This window comes from Myxocyprinus asiaticus, chromosome 23 (assembly GCF_019703515.2).
Source record: "Myxocyprinus asiaticus isolate MX2 ecotype Aquarium Trade chromosome 23, UBuf_Myxa_2, whole genome shotgun sequence".
NCBI lineage: Eukaryota > Metazoa > Chordata > Actinopteri > Cypriniformes > Catostomidae > Myxocyprinus > Myxocyprinus asiaticus.
Window position 1 is genome coordinate 45,333,408 of NC_059366.1, and position 23,718 is coordinate 45,357,125.

At 38.5% G+C, this 23,718-nt stretch overlaps 1 protein-coding gene across 2 annotated transcripts in view; it reads right to left on the bottom strand.

The window, feature by feature from the left end:
* Positions 1-472: 472 nt before the first annotated feature.
* Positions 473-23,718, bottom strand: part of LOC127414378 (B-cell linker protein-like) — a 31,298-nt gene continuing 8,052 nt past the window's right edge. Inside the window, exons 3-23 of one of the 2 annotated variants that reach the window (XM_051652375.1) lie at positions 22,323-22,379; positions 22,006-22,052; positions 21,768-21,799; positions 21,538-21,664; positions 19,322-19,425; positions 19,160-19,232; positions 17,272-17,334; positions 16,565-16,590; positions 16,159-16,181; positions 13,549-13,608; positions 13,135-13,165; positions 12,237-12,282; positions 12,061-12,133; positions 11,921-11,948; positions 11,433-11,463; positions 5,677-5,752; positions 5,553-5,584; positions 5,413-5,462; positions 5,174-5,257; positions 3,152-3,307; positions 473-1,258 (exon numbers count right to left, since the gene is read on the bottom strand). In XM_051652375.1, coding sequence (XP_051508335.1) covers positions 1,142-1,258; positions 3,152-3,307; positions 5,174-5,257; positions 5,413-5,462; positions 5,553-5,584; positions 5,677-5,752; positions 11,433-11,463; positions 11,921-11,948; positions 12,061-12,133; positions 12,237-12,282; positions 13,135-13,165; positions 13,549-13,608; positions 16,159-16,181; positions 16,565-16,590; positions 17,272-17,334; positions 19,160-19,232; positions 19,322-19,425; positions 21,538-21,664; positions 21,768-21,799; positions 22,006-22,052; positions 22,323-22,379 — 1,336 coding nt within the window. In that variant the 3' untranslated portion in view covers positions 473-1,141. The remainder of the gene's footprint in view (positions 1,259-3,151; positions 3,308-5,173; positions 5,258-5,412; positions 5,463-5,552; positions 5,585-5,676; positions 5,753-11,432; positions 11,464-11,920; positions 11,949-12,060; positions 12,134-12,236; positions 12,283-13,134; positions 13,166-13,548; positions 13,609-16,158; positions 16,182-16,564; positions 16,591-17,271; positions 17,335-19,159; positions 19,233-19,321; positions 19,426-21,537; positions 21,665-21,767; positions 21,800-22,005; positions 22,053-22,322; positions 22,380-23,718) is intronic. The other variant, XM_051652376.1, reaches the window with a different exon arrangement.

Here is a 23,718-nt window from a genome sequence, read left to right on the forward strand (position 1 = left end):
GTTCCCTCTACTTGAAGTATTTAAGTTGGAAATGCACGGTAATTTTAGTTTAAGAAAACTCATTTCAAACATGTGGAACCACGGCCCATGACTGAATCAAGTTCAGCCAGAGTTATTTTTTTGAGTGCTTTACATTGCTTGAAACTCTTGGAATTATATGTTGTCTTAATGTCTGAAATGTTTGAATAATGGCTGAGCTCTGTGAAACTTTTGAGTTCTCAGATTAAATAATTACATTATAATGATTATGTATATATACAGTAGGGTCCAAATGTCTGTAACTACCACTGAAAATGCTTCTATTATTTCAAATTTTTTTGCACCAGAAATTATTTTACCAGCATAAAAATGGAGTAAATTGTAAATTATATGTTTACAGCCGGTAAAACGTGTAACAACTTGCCCCAATCTGACATTTATGCAAAATATCTTTGTTATTAGAACACAGTACAACCATTTAGTTAAAATGTACCTTCATAATATCATTGACCCTTGCCTTAATATACAGTATGCCAGTGTGGTTTTATTGTGTTTACTTGTTTAACCAACAGTTACTACAAAAAACTTTAAAGCAGTTTTGAACTAAGTTATTGAAAGCAACATACAAAAAAACCAAACACCACTCTTGGGGAAAACAAGCACTTGTGTAATTGGATTTGACTTAAAATGTATTAGTTACTGAAATATAGCCCTTGTGACAATATCTACATGTGACAACTAGCCCCAGTTGCCCCATTTAGGGATGTAGGATGCAAATAATATTTTTTTTTAAAAAACGTTTAATATTTAATTTGTACTCCACACAGATAAAATGTTAACAAAGTAAAAGAAAATGTGTTTATAATACAGTATACACACTGAAAACAACTGTATTTTCTTATATCATTGCTTGTTTCTCTTCTTTTTGGGCATATTTGCTTGTCATTCAGGAACAATAACTTCTAAAAATAGCAGCAAGTCCCAGCTTTGCCAATGTGGAGCTCTTTCCAATGTCTTTTATTAAGGTAAAATGTGAATCTAGCCCAAAGTTTCATGTCAGTTCCCTCTCAAAGCCGTTGTATTTGACAGTCTGAGGTTATAAACGTCTCCACATTATCTTCATATGAACGTTTGACAGTTGCATGCCATCTCAAATGGTTTCTCACAGTTGCGCTGGGTGTTTGAGTTTGGTGGAGTCTTTGGTGTTGTTTTGGGAGTCAAGCAGAATTAAAGGATTGTTCTGATGGTTTTCAATAATCTCAGAAACGCTGTTGAAACGCTGAAAAAGAGAGAGATGGAGAAAGAATTTAGAGACAGACTTTTCCCTCTCTGCAACTATGGACATGTTCCTCTAATGTTTTGCAACCATATGACTTATGCACCATATTCCAAGTCTTCTAAAGCCAAACGGTACGACTTTACGCAATTGCGTGTATGCAGATGCCGTCCTTGCTGAACGTGCCTTCTTTCCCACTGTGGCAGTAACAAACCTCAATACTCGAGGGCGATAGAGTTACCTTCAAACATCTCTGCCATTAAACTGGATGTGTTATTTATGCCCCTTAGTTCAGGTTTCCTCGCAATAAGTTTTGCATTCCCTCCCAATTATTTTGGGTTTCCTCGCACAAAATTAACCAGGGTTAAACTATGGTTACTGTAGTAAAACCATGATTAATGTTCGTAAATAACCATATTTTAACCATGACATTTGTGGTAAAACTGTAGCAACAATACAGAAAAACTAAAACTATGGTAATAAAAATCATAATAATGGTTAAATTTGGTTAAAACATTTACCATGACTTTTAAAACCAAGATTTCGCCACAAAAAAAAAACTAAAAAAAATTAATAAAAATAAAATATTTATATGGTTACTGCAGGTTTACTATAGTGAAACCATGGTTTATTTTTGTAAAGCCATGTTTTTGTTTTTTTGACATTTGTCCCCTCACTATTTTGGTGGAATGATTATGATTTACCATAGTTTTCATTTTCCTGTACTATGGTTTCACTACGGATATCCTGGTAAAGTATAGTTACTGTAAAACATGGTAAATTTTGTGGCTACTATGGTTTTACTACAAATAATATAGTTCAGCTATGGTTACTGTAGTAAAACCTTGTTTAATTTATTGCGAGGGAACCCAAAATAATTGTGATGGAATACAAAACATATTGTGAGGGAACGCAAAAAACTATTTGTAAGGAAATGCAAAACTATTGCCAGGGAACGCAAAACCTTTTCAGAAAATAAAAAGTTCTCCGTAATTTTTATAGCAAAAGTTGCTATTAATATATCGGTTTAAACTCACTTGCTTAGCAATATTGTCTTGAAAGAGAAAACTCACCGTAGAAGACATTCACACTAATGTCCGCCCCCTTGTGTTAACGTTGAGAATGCGACACGTAATTGCAGTTTGACACATTTTGGAACGCAACAACACACAAAATCAAGCTTGTATAGCAGCTAGAAGTCTCTGCGTTCACATACTTGCGTAGAACATGTTTCTGAAAATCATCGCTTCTGTTGAAACTCAAATTACATTCAACATTCTGCATATTAAAACTCATTCACCATTTATAATATGAATGTGAAGATTGTTTAGAAATTCTCCTTTTATGTTCCACAGAAGACAGACAGTCATGCGAGTTGGAACGACATGAGGGTGAGTAAATGATTACCCAATTTTCATTTTTGAATGAACTATTCTTTTTTCTCCCCTTTTTCTCTACAATTTGGAATGCCCAATTCCTCGTGGTGGCGTAGTGACTCGCCTCAATCCGGGTGGCGGAGCACTAATCTCAGTTGCCTCCGCGTCTGAGACCGTCAATCCGCGCATCTTATCACGGGAATTGTTGAGCGCGTTACAGCGGAGACGTAGTGTGTGTGGAAGCTTCACACTATTCATCGCGGCATCCACGCGCCCCACAGAGAGCGAGAACCACATTATAGCGACCACGAGGAGGTTACCCCATGTGACTCTACCCTCCCTAGCAACCGTGCCAATTTGGTTGCTTAGGAGACCTGGCTGGAGTCACTCAGCACGCCCTGGATTCAAACTCGCGACTCCAGGGGTGATAGTCAGCATCAATACTCGCTGAGCTACCCAGGCCCCGAACTATTCTTTTAAGTGTCCAAATACTTTCTGGGTGTTCCGTGTTCTTCTTTACCTCCTCTCCAGGTTTGTGTTTGCCCAGAGAGTACTTTTTGGTGGAAGAGATGTAGCGGACGGGGATGTTGTATACTCGGCTGTTGTAGAACACCACTAGAGTGTACGGCTGCTGTGCGTCCACACCTGAACTCTTTCTGAGCAGGAAAGACCCGTCCTGAGGTAACATTCAACAAAACACTTGAGAATTAAATCCCAAATACTGATATATTGGCCAGGCTAGTTAATCGGCCGATATTTCAAATCTAAGGTTTTAGTCACTGGTTTGCATGACATGATATATTCCATAATGATGTTTGGCCTTTTTAAAATGATCAGTTTTAACAAAAAAGGTTTTAAAATCTACCAGCAGTGTTTTCAATGGATTATAAACTATTTCTGCTTTCAAATATGAATATATAAGTTTTTCACATAGCACTTAAATATAGGCAAGTCATATCAAATGAAAGCTCTCTTTCTCAGAAATGTGACTGTATAGTTTATTTTGTTGTCCTAACACCACAGTTCGAATGTTTATCAAAAAAAAAAAAATCACAAAGTGAAATATAATCTCTGTAAGACAACAAAGTCAATCGTTTCCTGTCTGCTCCAATCTTTGCTTCTGTAAGCCCCAAATAGCCACGAACTCTATATCAGCTCTTACCTTTTTTCTTCAAAATGAGCCATTTTTAACTTTTCTGTGAACTTGCTTGGTTAAATAATCCAATGTTATATCTCAGATGCCCAGAATAAAATTTGCAGTCATGATAAATTAAATCATTGTAAAAAAAATATATACCATTGCAAAGCTGCAACAACCCCCAGATTGAGCTTATAGTCCATTCAGAGGCCGAGATATTCAGGGAGGGTGCAATTGGTCCACTGAATGTGTGTAAGGTGAGCTTTTAAATTTGGGTGCCAAAAATACACCAGATTGTAAGAGGTTAAACACACATTTTCTCTTCATACAGAATTTTCTATGGCTTTAGTGAAGAACAATACAGTTGCATTGATCATTTTTATTTTCTGTATTTATTTAGTATTAAGTATTTAGCATTAGTATTTATTTAGTATTCAAAAAATGGTTGACCCAGAAAATTCTATGATTATTTACTCACCCTCATGTTGTTTCAAACCTGTATGACTTTCTTTCTTCAGTGGAACACAGGAGATATTAGGCAGAATGTTAGTCTCAGTCACTATTTACTTTCATTAAAGCTTTTTTTTTCCTCCATACAATGAAAGTAAATGGTGACTGAGACTAAGGGTGTTTTCAGACCTGTAGTTTGTTTGATTTGTTCCAGAATAGGGGCTAAAAATGTTACAATGTTGCATTTTCTTCTTAGTTCAGTTTGCTTTCACAAGGCGATATTTCAAAACGAAACAAAACTGTTTCAATAAGTCACGTGTGCAAACTATCCCCTCATTGGTCAGAACGTTTGTGCGCTGTTACTGGGTAAAATGATATACCTGTTAAAATTCGTCAACCGTTCACTACTGTAATTTTCGAGCATGTTTATGTCACGCTTATGCAGCATGGTACAGAATGGGCATTCCAGTCAGAGGTTGCACTGCAAATTCACATTATCCGTTACTCGGATGAATACAAGTTGTAAAATTTCTGTCATGGCTATTTTAATTCGTCATTAGTTGTTTTTGCATTGAAAAGTGCCTGTTCTTACAGCGCTCTTTCTCCCCCCTCTTGCGCCTGCACACACACACATGCATGCACACAAACAGCAGAGTGAAGCCATGTAAAAATTTTATTTATCTGTCAAAACGCACCAGGTTCCGAAACAAACAAACGAGCCAGGTGTAAAAAACACCCTAACATTCTGCCTAATATCTCCTTTTGTGCTCCACTGAAGAAAGACGAGTCATACAGGTTTGGAACGACATGAGGGTGAGTAAATGATGACATAATTTCCCACTAATCCCAAAGTAAATCTCAGATTTGTTGGAATTCATCATATCATGCAAACCAGTTTTGCAAAAAGCAACCATATGTGTAAAAAACTGTTGTTATGTGATGGTCATGACATGCCTTGGCCAAGCGTATGAGGGCGTCCTCTGCAGTCCTGCGATCACAGCTGCTGGCGTACCAAACCTTTTTATACACACCAGCTTCCTGTATGAAAGAACAGAATGTGTGTGAATGAAGTATTCAAATCAGGGGCGATACTTTATCTTCTCTGAAGCTGGAAGAGCTAAAACCCAATTGCATGGTAAAAATAAATACTTGTAGACAAGTAAGTGAATTTAGGAAATATCTTTTTGAATCACCTCTTCAGCATCTCGAGCTGCTCTGTTTTCTGATGGCGACATTCTTCTGCCTGTTTGGAGAAGCACAATGATATTAATGAATGTTTGAATGAATGTCCAGTTCAAATGGACCAAGCAGAGTGAAGAACAGTGAATCTTACTCTGAGAGGGAAACTGTGGAGGTAGATGCATCCTACAGCAGAACATGAATTTGCGGTTTAGTTCTGTTCATTAACATGATGCTTACAGGACAAAATGAACTGAGGATTGTCAGTGGTTTCTTACTTGGCTCGATGAAAGCCTGTATGTGGCGGGGTTGTCATGGTGTCCGGTGGACTTTGTGGCATAATTGTTAATGTTGCTGTAAGAGAAATCATATGACTGTTAGTATAACTATAGAAACAACAAACATGTCATTCATAGAAAGCATTACACAGTACGAATGGGCAAAACTCACTCATGGCGGTCACATCTATAAGCGCTTTTCCACCATCGGGTCACACGGTTCTGAGCAACGGTTCCAGTATTGCAAGCCCTTTCACCATTTAATCATGTGCAGGATATTATAGATATCTACTATTTAATTTTCACTCGTTACAAATGCTAATGAACGATTTCAGCAATGGAATTACTGCTAATGAGTGAACAGTGCTGGGCAGATTACTTCCGGTACTGATTACAAATTACATGACAAAAAATGCAATCAGCAATTTTGGGGTAATCTTATTTGATTACTTTTGGGATTACTTTCAACTGAATTCTGTTTTATTTTATGTCACGTGCATTTGAGTAGGATAATCGTTTGAACATAAAACTACAAAGATGAAGAAATTATTTTACATTCTTTATTACTAATAAAAAGAGCTCCTTATGATATTTTTAAAAAGTGCATTAAAAATTACACGAATGAAATAAACATTAAATCTAACAGCAATGACAGTGCATGGCCAAAGTTTAGGCTATAATTCAAAACACTGAGACATCAAGTTTATTATAAGTGCATAAAACAATTGCAACATTACGAACATTAATGGCCATAAAATCAACAATAATGTTGCTAGGTCAAAGCTTTCATCTAAAAACACTGAAACACTTTTAATACTTACTGCTTACTGATAGTCCATCACCTATTCCAAAGCTGAGGTGCAAGATATAATCTTTTGATCAGCAAGAATATTCTAAAAGAGCAAAATATTTTATAGTTCCACCACCGAGTTATGTTAAGTTTCATGCAGTGGACTCTACTGCATCAGAGCAACAGTAGAGCGATGGGCTTTGTTTCGTATTGCTGCACATTTGAACTATTGAGCTGCAGTTGAACTATTGTGTACCCTGCAGGCAGGGCCCTTAGAGATGGCATCCACTAGATCCTTTGAAGCAATTATGTTCAATGTGTGAGCTGCACACCATTAGTGTAATTTCATTCTTTAAAATGAAATTATCTCTATAGATCCAGTGGCTAAATTCTGAGGCAGACCGCTCCATCTTCTCCTGGCTGGCTAGTCGTGAGTATCAGTTCTGAATGGAATACACATACCCCTACCCATCTCTTCCGAAAACACTCGAAGACTTACCGAATGTATATCAGCGGTGTGCTGATTTAGAATGACAAGTGTAAAAGATTGAAAAAAAGAGAATGATTAGGATGATCAATAAATTATTAACAATTTACTGCTGTTGCCTTGTTAATATGTAATCAAGTAATCTATAAAGAAGTAACTGTAGTCTGATTACGAGTGTTTTAAAATGTAATCCAATTACAATTACTTGATTTTGTAATCTGATTACATAAACCAGATTACATGTAATCTGTTACTACCCAGCACTGTGAGTGAACGACTAAAAATTAGATAACTTGCTCATTTTTGGTATTAGTCATTAATTTTTCACTAGTAAAAATGTTAATTCTTGATATAAAAACTGACATCAATATACCCATTCTTGATATAAATATTATATAGATTTATATAATAGATATTATATAGATATTTAACTGACCACAAGAACACGCACCGCTAAACGTCTAAATTCCAGACAGGCTCGTTGGGCACTTTTCTTTGGTCAGTTTAATTTTACCATTTCGTATTGCCCCGGATCTAAGAACCTTAAGCCTGACGCCTTATCTTGCTCCTTTGAAACCGAGAGAAACACGACCTCTCCAGATACCATCATTCCATCCAATAGGGTACTGGCAGCGGTGTCTTGGGAGGTTGAGTCCAGAGCCCGCTCAGCTTTGGGCTCGTCACTATCCCCGCGAAGTGCCCAGCAAGCCTGCTGTATGTTCCTGACTCAGACCATACACAGGTCCTGCAGTGGGGACACTCCTCCAACCTATCCTGCAACCCAGGAGCTACCCAAGTGTTGGTTAAGCAGCGGTTCTGGTGGCCGTCGCTGGCGCAGGACATTCGTCTGTTCGTTTCAGCTTGTCCTGTTTGTGCTAGCAATAAGTCTTTCAGTTGACCTCCAGCAGGGCTTCTCCAGCCACGGTCAGTCCCTTTGAGACTGTGGTCCCACATTACCATGGACTTTACTTACTGGCTTACCCCCATCCAATGGCAATACTGTCATCTTGACTGTGGTGGATTGGTTCTTGAAGGCGAATCACTTTATTCCCCTCCCCAAATTACCTTCAGCGAGGGAGACTGCGGCAGTTGTCATAGATCACATCTTCCGCATTCATGGCCTCCCGATGGACATGGTCTCTGGCAGGGGTCCCCAATTTGTGTCAAGGTAGCTGGGTGCTACTGTGAGCTTATCGTCTGGATTTCATCCCCAGACGAACAGGCAGGCTGAAAGGGCTAACCAAGACTTAGAGAGGGTCCTGCGCTGCATGGCGTCACAGGAGCCATCGACTTGGAGTTCCAAATTAACCTCGAGTCGAGTATTTGCATAATTCCCTTCCTGTCTCATCTACGGGTCTGATGACTGCTACCAGCCTCCACTTTTCCCCTCCCAAGAACCCGACACTGTTGTTCCGTTCGCACATGCTTTTCTCCTGGAGGGTGGCCAGGCAAGCCCCGCTCCGGACTGGCGATCGGAATAAAGCGTCGGTGGACTGTCACTGCTCTAAGCCCCCTGGACTCTAGGCCCAAATTCATTGGACCGTTTATCATCTCCAAGGTGCTTAGTCCGGTGGGGATTCGACAAATTGTTCCACATTCTGTGTTGCAGTCTCGTCCTCCTGTTGGTCCATTGTTACTGTTTGTTTTGTTCTCTCAACCAGTTTATTCTCCCGTTTGGATTACCTGTTGGATTTACCTGTCGTGTGGATATTTACCTGTTGTTTGATTCATTTCCTCCATGTGGATTACTAATTTCTCTCACCATCTGCCGATCTCATCCTCTCCTCCACCCAGGTGTCCATCAGTCATCATCAGTTTTATTAATATAATTTAGTTTAAAATTATATAATTCAATTCTGAATATTATTTTGAGTGTAATAAAAATAATATATTTTTTATATCAATATTTACATTTAACAAATGCTAATTTCTGTTAAATGGAATTACAACTAGGAAAAATGCAATTTTTTATCTGTAATTTGTTGTTCTAGTGGAAATGTTAATTTCAGATATCTGCAAATGGATTTTAGATATCAGTAAATTAATGAGTGATTGACGATATCTTGAAAGACTTTCTTACTAGTTACCATGAATTATAGATATCTAAAATGAATATTTTATATTTTATATACATTTGCACTATTAACACAATGATATTACATACAGAGGACGGCCGTGAGGCTGAAACGTCTGTGTTCTCCTGTACTGTGATATATGAATAAAATATAAGAAATTGAGAAAAAGGAGTGCGAATCATCTCGCTTTTGAGACTGTTAAATATTTTTTGAGGATCTACACACCCTGAACTGGTAGAGCGCAGTGATTCCATTTCTTTGATCACTATTAACACAATGCAACAATTGATATAAAAAAGTATCATTTTAACTAGAAGTACAGTACATGATATGTATATTAGGAATTTTAACTAGTAAGAAATTAATGATACATACACTATATTGCCAAAAGTATTCGCTCACCCATCCAAATAATTGAATTCAGGTGTTCCAATCACTTCCATGGCCACAGGTGTATAAAATGAAGCACCTAGGCATGCAGACTGCTTCTACAAACATTTGTGAAAGAATGGGCCGCTCTCAGGAGCTCAGTGAATTCCAGCGTGGTACTGTGATAGGATGCCACCTGTGCAACAAGTCCAGTCATGAAATTTCCTCGCTACTAAATATTCCACAGTCAACTGTCAGTGGTATTATAACAAAGTGGAAACGATTGGGAATGACAGCAACTCAGCCACGAAGTGGTAGGCCACGTAAAATGACAGAGCGGGGTCAGCGGATGCTGAGGCACATAGTGCGCAGAGGTCGCCAACTTTCTGCAGAGTCAATCGCTACAGACCTCCAAAGTTCATGTGGCCTTCAGATTAGCTCAAGAACAGTGCGTAGAGAGCTTCATGAAATGGGTTTCCATGGCCGAGCAGCTGCATCCAAGCCATACATCACCAAGTGCAATGCAAAGCGTCGGATGCAGTGGTGTAAAGCACGCCGCCACTGGACTCCAGAGCAGTGGAGACGCGTTCTCTGGAGTGACGAATCACGCTTCTCCATCTGGCAATCTGATGGACGAGTCTGGGTTTGGCGGTTGCCAGGAGAACGGTACTTGTCTGACTGCATTGTGCCAACTGTGAAGTTTGGTGGAGGGGGGATTATGGTGTGGGGTTGTTTTTCAGGAGCTGGGCTTGACCCCTTAGTTCCAGTGAAAGGAACTCAATGCTTCAGCATACCAAGAGATTTTTGTGGGAACAGTTTGGGGCTGGCCCCTTCCTGTTCCAACATGACTGCGCACCAGTGCACAAAGCAAGGTCCATAAAGACATGGATGAGCGAGTTTGGTGTGGAAGAACTTGACTGGCCTGCACAGAGTCCTGACCTCAACCCGATAGAGCACCTTTGGGATGAATTAGAGCGAAGACTGCGAGCCAGGCCTTCTGGTCCAACATCAGTGTCTGACCTCACAAATGCGCTTCTGGAAGAATGGTCAAAATTTCCCATAAACACACTCCTAAACCTTGTGGAAAGCCTTCCCAGAAGAGCTGAAGCTGTTATAGCTGCAAAGGGTGGGCCGACGTCATATTAAACCCTATGGATTAAGAATGGGATGTCACTTAAGTTCATATGCGTCTAAAGGCAGATGAGCGAATACTTTTGGCAATATAGTGTATGTGTACAGCAACTGCATTTAAAATGGGAGTGTATGAAAGATCCAAAATTAAGTCACTGTTTTTCAGCTGATTGTTTTCATTTTATTATCTCACAAGTTTTATGACATGGCAGTAGAATGTCAACGGTGATGCTGCCATCAAGTAAAGAAGCTTTTAACAGTGTGTGTGTTTGTGTGTAAAGCTGAGCAGTGTGAATGATTCAATGATGTCAGATAAATCCTAAGGCCAGTAAAAGGTCACTACATTTCATTCTCATCATCAACAAGGACAGGACCCAAATCAAACAATCTGAGGGCTGATTCTGAGGGCCCTATTTTAAGAGCGCTAGCGCTAAACGCAAAGCTATGCCATCAGTCATACATAAAACGTCAGTGGGCATGGCCATGAAGCTTTGGTATTTTCATTCAAGCGTGCACTGAGTCTAGGTGCAAGTGGGTTTGGTGCAATTGCGTGCATAGCACTAATGGGTTGGTTTATTGTAATTGCATTTTTAAATCTGAGGTTCTTCTCCGGTTATTGCATCATCTGCATCCTATTATATAGTCCATTGCCTGTCAAGCACTAGTGATATAAACAAAGACAGCACATTCATAAGAAGTTGGAGTGGTGGTGGTGTAGTGGACTAAAGCACTGAACTGGTAAGCAGAAGGTTGCTGGTTCAATCCCCACAGCCACCACCATTGTGTCCTTGAGCAAGGCACTTAACTCCAGGTTGCTCCAAGGGGATTGTCCCTGTGTTAAGGGCACTGTAAGTCACTTTGGATAAAAGTGTCTGCCAAATGCATAAGTGATTGTGATAGTTACCTTCATTATCTCTCTGAGGAACGCTTGGTGTCTGCAATGAAGGAGAATTAAAAGGTTGATTTTTTAATTAAAACTAAAACATTTCAACTTTTTTCTTTTTGTTATATGAAGGTCATTTTTAAACTGAATTTGAAACTTTTTACCAGACCTTCATCATTTAAAAAACAATTTTTTTGGTACTTTTCAAATGTCTTTAATGTATAGATTTGACTGTTTTAGCCTCGTCCCAGACATTCAATATTAAATTATGAAAATCCAAATTATGCAAAAAGTGCTATTAAAAGCTATTAAATTAGAATCTGAGATGTGCTGGAAATGACTTGAATGACAAAAATCTCCTTTGATGGATGTACAGACACCGTTGGATATTGTTAGTAGACAAATTAAATAAACTAATGAGATTGTGAAAAATGTTACTTTCTGAAAGTGCCTGAAGTTAAAGAAACACCCATATATACTGTATGTATATAATATAATCCAGTGCTTACCGGCATCAAAGGAGGACTCGATTTCTTCCTAAAAGATCAACAGTGATGAAGTATTAGATAAAATCCAGTGACTATTATACGATGATCGCAATATTTTATGTCACATATTACATAATTGTATGCAGAAACAAGTGACTGACAGTTCTCGTGGTCGTGGTGTAGGTATGGACAGGTTTCTGCTCTCTGTGCACTCCTCTGGCCTTTCAATAACACCTGATAAGAATCAACCACACGTTACATGACTGTCTGGCTTTCATTCATATTTTATGAGTGATATGAAAGTGAGAACATGATTTGATGATCTGAGAATACTTACTATCGTCTGTGTCACACACTTCATACTCGTCCTCTGATTGTGGTTCCTACACAAACAAGACAGTCATCATATTCTCATTTCACAATAAAGACCTAATAAAATCAAAACTTGAGTTCTGCAGCTTTTAGTCCATGTCTGTTTGTAGATATACACATTTAAAGGGATAGTTCACCCAAAAATGAAAATTCTCTCATCATTTACTCTCCCTCATGCCATCCCAGATGTTTATGACTTTCTTTCTTCAGCAGAACACAAATTAAGATTTTTAGAAGAATATTTCAGCTCTGTAGGTCCATACAATGCAAGTGAATGGTGACCAGAACTTTGACTCTCCAAAAAGTACATAAAAGCAGCATAAAAGTAATCCATACGACTCCAGTGGTTAAATCCATGTCTTCAGAAGGGATATGATAGGTGTGGGAGAGAGTCCTTTTTTAATATAAATCTCCACATTCAATTTCACATTCTTCTTCTATTGTTTTTGGCGATTCACATTCTTCGTGCATGTCGCCACCTACTGGGAAAGGAGGAAAATTTATAGTAAAAAATAACTTAAATATTGATCTGTTTCTCAACAAAACCTTTCATATCGCTTCTGAAGACATGGATTAAACCACTGGAGCCATATGGATTACTTTTATGCTGCCTTTATGTGCTTTTTGGAGAGTCAAAGTTCTGGTCACCATTCACTTCAATCTTCATTTGTGTTCTGCTGAAGAAAGTCAAAAATATTTATTTTTAGAAAAAGAAATTCAGCTTTGTGCTCAGTCATTTAAGACCATATTAGTGATTACAAAAACAATATACAGTATGTTAATAATTAGTCTTATTGATAATAAGAGTAATACTATTTTGTTTACCATCCTTGCTTGTGTTATTGATGATTCATCATACTCACTTGGGTCACAGTTGACTTTTTAATATGCATTCTATATGAATAAAGACAAAGCATTATTAAACATCAGAGAACCACAAAATTAATAAATATAAAATAAATAAAAAAATCAATAATTAATAATAATAATAATAAAACATTAAGAATTTAGTGGTATTCTTCTTCTTCATACATCAATGAAAAAAAAAAAAGTAATATTTCCTTGACTGAAGTACATTTGTTTATTAGTTCACTGAGATGTATGAATGGAAAACTTCTGACACTGTTTGAATGAAATTGCATATAATAATTTATTATGGTTTTATTTACTAACAATAACTGTAGTAACTATGGAAGTATCAAAAAATATGGTCATTATGGTAAATAACTGCAGTGATTGAGAGCAAGCTCTAAAATGCACTGCAAATTGTGTAATACCTTGGACTGACTTTAGGTGGCGTCATCTGTGTGTTTGGCTGTAGAGTTGAGTTAATTCTGCTGGACAGAATAGAAGCAGATTGGTACTAATTTATCTGAGTTTGTTATATTTATTTATATCAAACATGTGGTGTCAGAGTGTCAACAGAACAGGGAAGCATGTGTTGTGTTTTACTAAAGTGGGACAGATCTTATCACAGAGCAGAAGTAGTGGTTCAGGACTGAATAATTAAAAGCTTTGTAGTTCCCCTTCTGTCACTCACTTGACGTTGTGTCGATATAGTGACACTAGGGGTCGCTTTTGGGAGCCACAAACACCTCTAATCTTTGAGAAAAGGCCAATGAGAATTGCTGAGTGCAATTTGCATGCCACTCCCCTGGACATACGGGTATAAAAGGAGCTGGCTCGCAACCACTCATTCAGATTTTTTCTTCGGAGCCTAGCTGTTGTGTGTCAGCGAGCTGAATTCCACTGCCGGTCCATTCACCTCAGAAAGAAGCGTATGCTGTTGGATATACAGTGCATTTAAGCGACTTTCTCTCCTTCTGCACACTAAGTGTAGACTACGCCCCTGGGCACTTCGACAGTGCTACTGAGAGAGTACATATTTCTGCAAAGAGTATATTTTCCTCTATCAGAGCAACACATTGATGTGAACATCTTTTTAAAGACGTGTCTTTTTAAAGATGCCTTTCCATCTTTGTGTGATCCCTGGATGCGGTCGTTATCTCTCCACCTCCGATGGCCACGGGCGCTGCCTCACGTTTCTGTGCTGCGCTTACACTGAGGCAGCGTTCATGGATGGTTCGTGTTCTCATTGCGAGAACATGACCATGGCAACGTTGTGGTCATGGCTTTCCTTCCTCCGAGGGAAAGCCACTCTAGCCACCCCCACCGTGCTGCGCCTTCTACCTACGGGTACAAGGCCGGCCCGGCTGGCGCTGGAGGCAATTTCAATGGGCGCGGTCTCGTGGGTAATTCCCCACTGACCTCCCGTTCCCCAGCACGCTCGCCTGCCCCCGTCGAGTTTCGAGATGAGACCAGCTCGCCTTACGGCCAGCTTAACATCTCTTTCGGTGCTCGTGAGCAGTATGAGTCCTTGATCACTGCGTCGGAGAGCGCACTGGCGATGTCAGATGCCGAGGACTCAACTGGGCTGCCACCTTCGGGTCTGCCCGCCAAGTCCGAGGCCGACGCAGAACTGACCGCCATGCTTGCCTGGGCCGCCGTGAGTGTCGGGTCGGACTGGAACCCTCCACCCTCCCCTGAGCCCTCGCGGCTAGATGACTGGTTCCTGGGCTCGGAGCGCCGCTCACAGCCGCACCCCCACCCCCCCGTCCCCTTCTTCCTGGAAGTGCACGACGAGCTGACGAGGTCGTGGAGGGCACCTTTTTCTGCCCGAACCCGACTTCCCAGCTCGTCCGCTCTCACTACACTCAACGGCGGGGTGGCCCGTGGGTATGCGGAGATCCCTCAGGTGGATAAGGCGGTGGCGGTGCACAGGGATAGGTGCTCCACAGGTGCCGGTTACTCCGGTAACCCCCTGTGATGTATTTTCCACGGTACGGTCTCCCTGTCGGCAGACCCGCGTCTCCTTTGGGCAGAGCCCTCTCTGCCCCGGTCGCTGTGTTTGTAGAGCTCCTCTTCTTCCAGGCAGGACCTACCACAGTGCCTCTTCCATGTGCGGCTGGTAAGCCCACGTGACGTATTGCCATGTTACCTCCCCTTCAGGCAGGATGTGGTCTTCGCGGGGTCTTCTCCCCCTGAAAGAAAAGGAAAAGAACACCTTCCCCGGCACGTGTAATAGTGTTAGATGGCCCCAGCCGAATCTAATACTCTGTGGAGAGAAAACAGAGAGCGAAAAGGCCGCGGCTGGCGCGGCCTGCTCCCATGCTAGTTACGTCGCTTCCCCACCTCTGGGATGTGGGGAACTACATGATGTCTTGTGGGGTGTTGGGGGAGGTTACACGCGGACTGATGCGCCTGCTATTACGCACGCAGCAGCTTACTTGCACCTGCATCGGCTGTTCACGTAACACGGTCCAGCTGTTGTGCCGTTTTTCTATAGGGACCCATAGTGTCACTACATCGACACAATGTCGAGTGAGTGACAGAAGGGGAACGTCTCGGTTACTGTTGTAACCTCTGTTCCCTGATGGAGGGAACGAGACGTTGTGTCCCTCTTGCCACAATGCTGTACTATCCGCTGAAATGGCCGGGACCCTGTCTCGGCTCCTCAGAAACAAAACCTGAATGAGTGGTTGCGAGCCAGCTCCTTTTATACCCGTATGTCCGGGGGAGTGGCATGCATATTCCACTCGCCAATTCTCATTGGCCTTTTCTCAAAGATTAGAGGTGTTTGGGGCTCCCAAGAGTGACCCCTAGTGTCACTACATCGACACAACGTCTCGTTCCCTCCATCAGGGAACGGAGGTTACAACAGTAACCGAGACGTTTTTAATCTGGGAAACACATACAGTCATAATTACACTTATTACGTTTCACTTGATGTAGTGCAGATGTTGACAGGTCTTGTGCTTATATTTAATGTGTGTTAATGTTACATAAATAATGTAGCACAAATCGAGGATTGTTAAACATTTCCTTACCTTTTCTTAGACTGAGAGTTCTCCTAGAATAACAGGCAAAGATTTTCAGAGCATTTATAAAACAAATCTAAGAATTACAGAAGCTTAAAGGCGGAAACATAAAAAGCCTGTCAAGAATAAATTATATTTCAGGACATATTTCAATTCAAAATTACTTAAATGTAAAAATCAAAACAAAACAGATAATATAAATTAATATGTTTAATCATTGAAAAATCTTAATGGTCCTATGCAAAATATAATTTTTTCTTTCTTTTGATATTGAAGTGAAATATGAGCTGGACGTGTTCTTGACAGATTTCACGAGATTCAAGCTTAAAAAATTAGTGTAGAGTTTGTCTCATTAGTGCTAATCATTTTAAATTATTACATAGTCCTGGACAAATCTTTTGTTATTTAAACTCACCTTCATCTCTGGAACCTCGTAGAAATCTGAATAAAATAATAAAAAAATAAATTAAAAAAATTAAATAAATTTAACTACACAGAACAGCATATCCATCACTGAGCACGTATTTTAATTTCATCTCAAAATTCCATTTAAATGACTTCAGTAATCTTTAACAAAATAAAATTTAAAATGTTTTATTAATATATTTTTATTTAATAATACACAATTCAATTTCATGGAAATTTGTTATAAAATTGAAATGTGTAAATCTTAAAACTATTTCTTTTCTTTCTTTTTTTAGTGTAGTGCTACTTTAATAAATCCCCCCCCAAAATAAATAAATAAATAAATAAATAAATACCTAGTATTGAGTATTGCCATGGTAACTGGTCAGAAACCCATGGTATTAACATTATTCTTTTTCCTAGTTATTCTTTTTTTTTATTATTTAAATTTTTTTTTTTTTTTTTTTTTAATGAATGAGCAGATAATGAAAAGCAGTCAGCAAGTGTCCACATACACAGGGACATTGTTTTTGTTTAACATTTATTGGTTGCTATGTAATTCCCATATTTCCATTAGTATTAATTTTTGATGACTTTACTATTATTCAAAAATATGGAAAATAGTCAGAATAAAGAATATGTGCCTAAATGATTGATTGATAGTGTATTTAATGCAAAGGGTTTCTTTGTGCAGTAGAATTGAATCAGACTCAAAACCTGGACTGTTTGCATGAGCACAAGCAGGAACACATGGTTTGATCCCTCGAATAACAGGAGGCTCTGAAAACAGAGAGTATACATCATTAGGTCAGAATTCATTGCAATCGTATTAATAATAGTTTGATTATCAATTTTATTTGTATTAATATGTTTTCGATTAATTATGTATTTTATTAATATTTTAATAAAACATTAACATATTTATGATACAATTATTTATTTTTTATTATTAATAAATAGTTAAATTATTTACACACATATATATATATATACAGTGCATCCGGAAAGTATTCACAGCGCTTCACTTTTTCCACATTTTGTTATGTTACAGCCTTATTCCAAAATGGATTAAATTCATTATTTTCCTCAAAATTCTACAAACAATACCCCATAATGACAATGTGAAAGAAGTTTGTTTGAAATCTTTGCAAATGTATTAAAAATAAAAAACGAAAAAAAAAAAAAAATCACATGTACATAAGTATTCACAGCCTTTGCAATGACACTCAAAATTGAGCTCAGGTGCATCCTGTTTCCACTGATCATCCTTGAGATGTTTCTACAACTTGATTGGAGTCCACCTGTGGTAAATTCAGTTGATTGGACATGATTTGGAAAGGCACACACCTGTCTATATAAGGTCCCACAGTTAACAGTGCATGTCAGAGCACAAACCAAGCCATGAAGTCCAAGGAATTGTCTGTAGACCTCCGAGACAGGATTGTATCGAGGCACAGATCTGGGGAAGGGTACAGAAACATTTCTGCAGCATTGAAGGTCCCAATGAGCACAGTGGCCTCCATCATCCGTAAATGGAAGTTTGGAACCACCAGGACTCTTCCTAGAGCTGGCCGCCCGGCCAAACTGAGCGATCGGCGGAGAAGGGCCTTAGTCAGGGAGGTGACCAAGAACCCGATGGTCACTCTGACAGAGATCCAGCGTTTCTCTGTGGAGAGAGGAGAACCTTCCAGAAGAACAACCATCTCTGCAGCACTCCACCAATCAGGCCTCAGTAAAAGGCACATGACAGCCCGCCTGGAGTTTGCCAAAAGGCACCTGAAGGACTCTCAGACCATGAGAAACAAAGATTGAACTCTTTGGCCTGAATGGCAAGCGTCATGTCTGGAGGAAACCAGGCACTGTTCATCACCTGGCCAATACCATCCCTACAGTGAAGCATGGTGGTGGCAGCATCATGCTGTGGGGATGTTTTTCAGCGGCAGGAACTGGGAGACTAGTCAGGATCGAGGGAAAGATGAATGCAGCAATGTACAGAGACATCCTTGATGAAAACCTGCTCCAGAGCGCTCTGGACCTCAGACTGGGGTGAAGGTTCATCTTCCAACAGGACAACGACCCTGAGCACACAGCCAAGATAACAAAGGAGTGGCTCCGGAACAACTCTGTGAATGTCCTTGAGTGGCCCAGCCAGAGCCCAGACTTGAACCCGATTGAACATCTCTGGAGAGATCTGAAAATGGCTGTGCACCGACGCTCCCCATCCAACCTGATGGAGCTTGAGAGGTCCTACAAAGAAGAATGGGAGAAACTGCCCAAAAATAGGTGTGCCAAGCTTGTAGCATCATACTCAAAAAGACTTGAGGCTGTAATTGGTGCAAAAGGTGCTTCAACAAAGTATTGAGCAAAGGCTGTGAATACTTATGTACATGTGATTATGTACACATTATATATTAATTGAATAGTTTATTTATAATATTATAATTACTAATTTAATATTATGTATTTTTTTGTATTATTATTTTAATATTAGTTATTTTTTTATTAATTATTATTATATTGAATGTTAAACTGATAACAATCATATTAGAATTCAGTGCACTACAAAATAAAAGTCTTGAAAACTAGCATTCTTAGAACATCTTACTTGCTGGTGTTTTTTGAGTGGGGTCAATATAATTATCATCATCCGATTTATCCTCTGGCTCAATATAGTCATCCTGAACAGTGGAGAGTACCGTAGTATCATTAGTGTATTCTGCAGTGAATCAAACCTCATTTACTCAGTGTTTACAGTGAAATTCATTACTTCATCCTTTTTGGCCGCACTGCTCTTGGTCAATCGTGAGGGTTTGTTCTTCTGTTGCAGATGAAGGGGCTTGTTTGGTTTTACCGCTCGACCACGACAGCTGTCTGGTACACAGACACAAGAGAAAGGAAGCCTATTTTGAACACTTCCATTGCAAAACAGCCCATGATTAAAGAGCAGAAACTTCCTTCCTTACAAATGAACTGAAACCTTTGTGTTAACAGCTCAGATTATTTACCATTCAAGGACAATTCTGTCATCATTTAGTCACCCTCATGTCGTTCTAAACCTGTTTGTCTGTCTTTTCTCAGTGGAACACAAAAAGGAGAGGTTAAGAAGAATGTGAACGCTTAAAGACGTTTTGGCGTCTGCGCCAGATTCGAACGGGTGAAGGGCAAGATTTTCAGTTAATTAAGATTTCAATTTCAGTCAAAACACAATTGTATGGCTTCAGAAGACTTGAAATATGGCACGCAAGTAATATGGGCAACTTTTATGTGCATTTAGAGCTTGAAAGTCACAATCACAATCCTCTCGTCCATCATCCTTGTGTTCCACGGAAAAAGTCAAACTGGTTTGGAAAGATTTGAAGGTGAGTAAATAATGACAGAATTTGTATTTTTGGTCGAGCTCTTCCTTTAAAGTTGCTTCTGCAAAGCAGTATCTCTTTTTTATTTATTCCACTTTTGGATATTTTAAAAAAGTATGCTACTCAAATACTAAACAGAAAATATACAGAAAATAACAGAACCATTTAGACCTAATGACAAAAAGTTCATTCAGATTTGTTTTAAATGAAGAGTGTAATTTTTCATTATTCAGCAAAACTGAAAGAATGCTTGCAGTTTTCATTGTATTTTTTTTTTTAAATAACACTTTTCGTTATTCATCAGAAAGGGTGACATGAAGCTGAAAGCAAATGCAGTTAATGTTTTCAATAAAAAAACTTCAAAACAGTGATTATGGGCTGTCAAGCTTGAAAATGACAAAAAAGCACAATAAAAGTCAAAGAGTTGTGCACTAAATTTTGTGCACTAAACGATGCAGTAGCTTTGTGTGAGGAACAGACTGAAATTTAAGTCATTACTCACTCTCAATTTTAATTTATGATTCTGCATATTCAGGTTTGTCGTATCTAGGCATGTGATGTTAGTTTATGTTAAACCTGGTGCAATGTGTCTTGAGTTTGTCTAATGTGCACGCAAATTATATGGGCTATATTTATGTTTTTTTTTTGTTCTTTTTAGAGCTTGACAGCCCCTGCTCGTCACTGTATTTTTTATTCAGCCTGTTCTTATGAACATTACGTGACCGTGGCAACATATTTGCTCAACAAAATTACATGCTTCATTACACGTTTGGCTGCAGTTTCCCAGTGAAATATCCAGCGGGGGGCGCCAAAAGCGAGTGAAATGGTGTCGTAATCAGGCGAAGTTTAGAGGGAGGTTTTAATGAGTAAAACGTTCCTCCCTAACCTAAAACTTTAACCTAAACATAACCAATAGTGATCTAAAATCAAATGAGAAGTGAACAAAACAGACATTCTTACCCTAAATTAACACCTAAACCTAACCGATAGTGTCCTAAAACAAAATGCGAAATTAAAAGCACAATTTCAGAAACAACCACATCATTTCGTATCCTATGACACTTACGACTCACGTGTCAGCTTGCGTGTTTGGCTGGGCTTGAACCGTAATCTTCCGAGTCTAAAGTCCAACACTCTATCAAGTGAGCTACCACACAAACTAATAATGTTGGAATAAGTGTGTAAATGTAGGCGAGTCTGTAATACAAGCGTTAAAATGTATCGTTGTTCAAATGATGCGTTAGAGGAAAAGAGTTTCGATATCATAACATAGCTGTGTGTGAGTAATAGAGCGAAAAACTCGTGATTTGTGAAAGTGAATAAAACTTGTTGCAGTGCCTCTAGTGTTCATTTCACCAGGAAACTGCGGCGAAATGTAGAACGCGGCACGTCAATGTCAGTTAGCAAAAATGTAGTTATAATAACGTTCGTTTAATTAGACTAGGTTGGTTTTATTTGTTTTTGAAAAGAGCAGTATGAACTTTCTGCAAAATATCTCCTTTTGTGTTTCATGAATGAAACTAAGTAATACACGTTCAGAACAACATGAGAGTGATTAAATAATGACAGAATCTTCATTTGACGGTGAACTATTCCAACTAAAATATACCACGACCAAAATGTTTACCTAGATACTCTCCTTTGGGGTTCGTAATGGACGTGCTGACGGTAAAGGCCTTCACATTGTGACCTGACCTCGGTGGAGGTTCATAGCTGCTGTCATTATCACACAAATCTTCATACGTGTCACTTTCCTGTCATATTTAAATACACACATGATTAGTGCTCTCAATCTCTTCTATATGACCTGCTTTACAGCCATAAGGAGTGATATAATATCCTCAAATTCACACTTACAAAAGAGTCAGAGTAGTTCTCAGTATCCTGAGCTAAAAAAAAAAACATGATACACATAGTTGATGCAGTCATTTCAAACCTCGCAAACATCTTTTTTTGTCAGATGTTTTGCTTGAAAAGTGTGCTTAAAATAAATGTCACTTGCTTTGATACTTTGTTATCTATTGCAATGATATTCAGACATATTTAAGTGCGACTTATTATGTCCAAAATATGTCCGAGGCTGATTTGAACTTGCCTACATAGTCTCTTGCAGGTACTTTTGGAGGTCCTTTTTTCTTTATTCTGAAACAAAATTGAATACAACATCAAATGAGGGAAGTACTTCAAACCCTGTTACCTCGAAATTCTAAAACATAAAAGCAAAAGCACACAATGACCATATAAGATGGATATGGCAACAGAATAATGCAACGCTGTTTCAGTTAAAGGCCAGACTATTTTAAGTCTTTCCAAAGCCACCACAAAGCACAAAGTTTCAGTGGGTGTTGTAGCGTGCAATTTGCAAAACGACATTAAAGCAGAACCCCTAGAGCAGAGAGGCTCTTATTTTACCTGTCCAACATATTTCTCCCGGTTTTGAGGATATTAGCAGTTTGTTCAGACTGTAACCTTAGAAATGAAGAAATTAAGGACAAAAGATTTCAGTTAATCATAAAGATTAGTTATGAATCGGTCTGAACTATAATACTTTTATTGTCTTGGACAATAGCAACAACGCATTGAACATTATCATAAAATGTGAACAGAATGAGCCTTCTTAATGGACAGCTGAGCAATCTGTGAATGCAAAATTCTGTGTTTCCATAAAATCTTTAATTTTCTGTCTGTGTGCATGAAACACTTGAAAATTACGTGTTTTGTTTTGTTTATTTTACTACAAATTTTCTGTGTAAGGACCTTCAGAACCTTTAGAAAATGCTTGACAACCTCAGGAGATGAAACTAAATATTACATGATTACAATATTACATTTATTATTATTTTTGTATCTTTGAGGTTTGCAATTTTTGTTAATAAAATGGAGGACTTTTTTTATACAGTTTAAAACTCAAATGTGTGTGCTTTTGTTATTTTCTAGCAATAAACAATAAATAAACATTAAAATAGTATAATTTAAAGAATATTCGAGAATGAGTTGCAAGTAAAAGGGTTCCAGGTTTAGCAGGGTTAGGATTATTCCAAGTCAAATCAATTGTTTCTTTTTTTGTACTGGTGAAAGATAAACATAAATGATAATGAAAGTTAAATATTAAATGCCATGGATCAATATTTACACAGTAATCCATTAATTTGTAGTGGGGCATCAAGACTAGAAAAACTAGCTTCATACCATTTAACCCAAATGTACAATTTACACACGGAGCCACATTAGAGCCCCATATTTCTGAGATTTAACCATATAGGGCCTTAAAAATGAAAACACAGAAAGAAAAGTTTGATATGAACCAGAATATAAAAGGATATTAAGATATCTTTAATGCTTCTAAAGTTAAAGGCAGTCCAACTTTGGAAAAACAACACAAAAAAGTGTTTTCCCATTATTTAGACTCACGCCACTGGCATATAAAGCAACAAGAGGTGCTGAAGTCAACTGCTTTTAGTAATAGTCATCCCTGTCTCTGTGTAAAAATAAAAAAAATGATGCTGACACCTTTCAAAGGTCATTTTTTTGGCCTGTAGTTTTGCTCCAAAATCATTGGACCCCCCTCTACAAAATAATGGATTACAATGTAAATATTGATCCATGACATTTCATATTTTGGCTTTCTTCATTTATGTTTCTCTTTCACCAGTAAACAATAATATATATGTATAGATAAATAAATACATTTTGAACCTCTGAGTTAACACGGAATGACCCCTAAATTAAACAGTAGGGACTGTCAAGTTTGTGACCAAATGTTGGTTTGTAGTTATTTATTTACTTCTATTTACCAAAAGTTAATTAA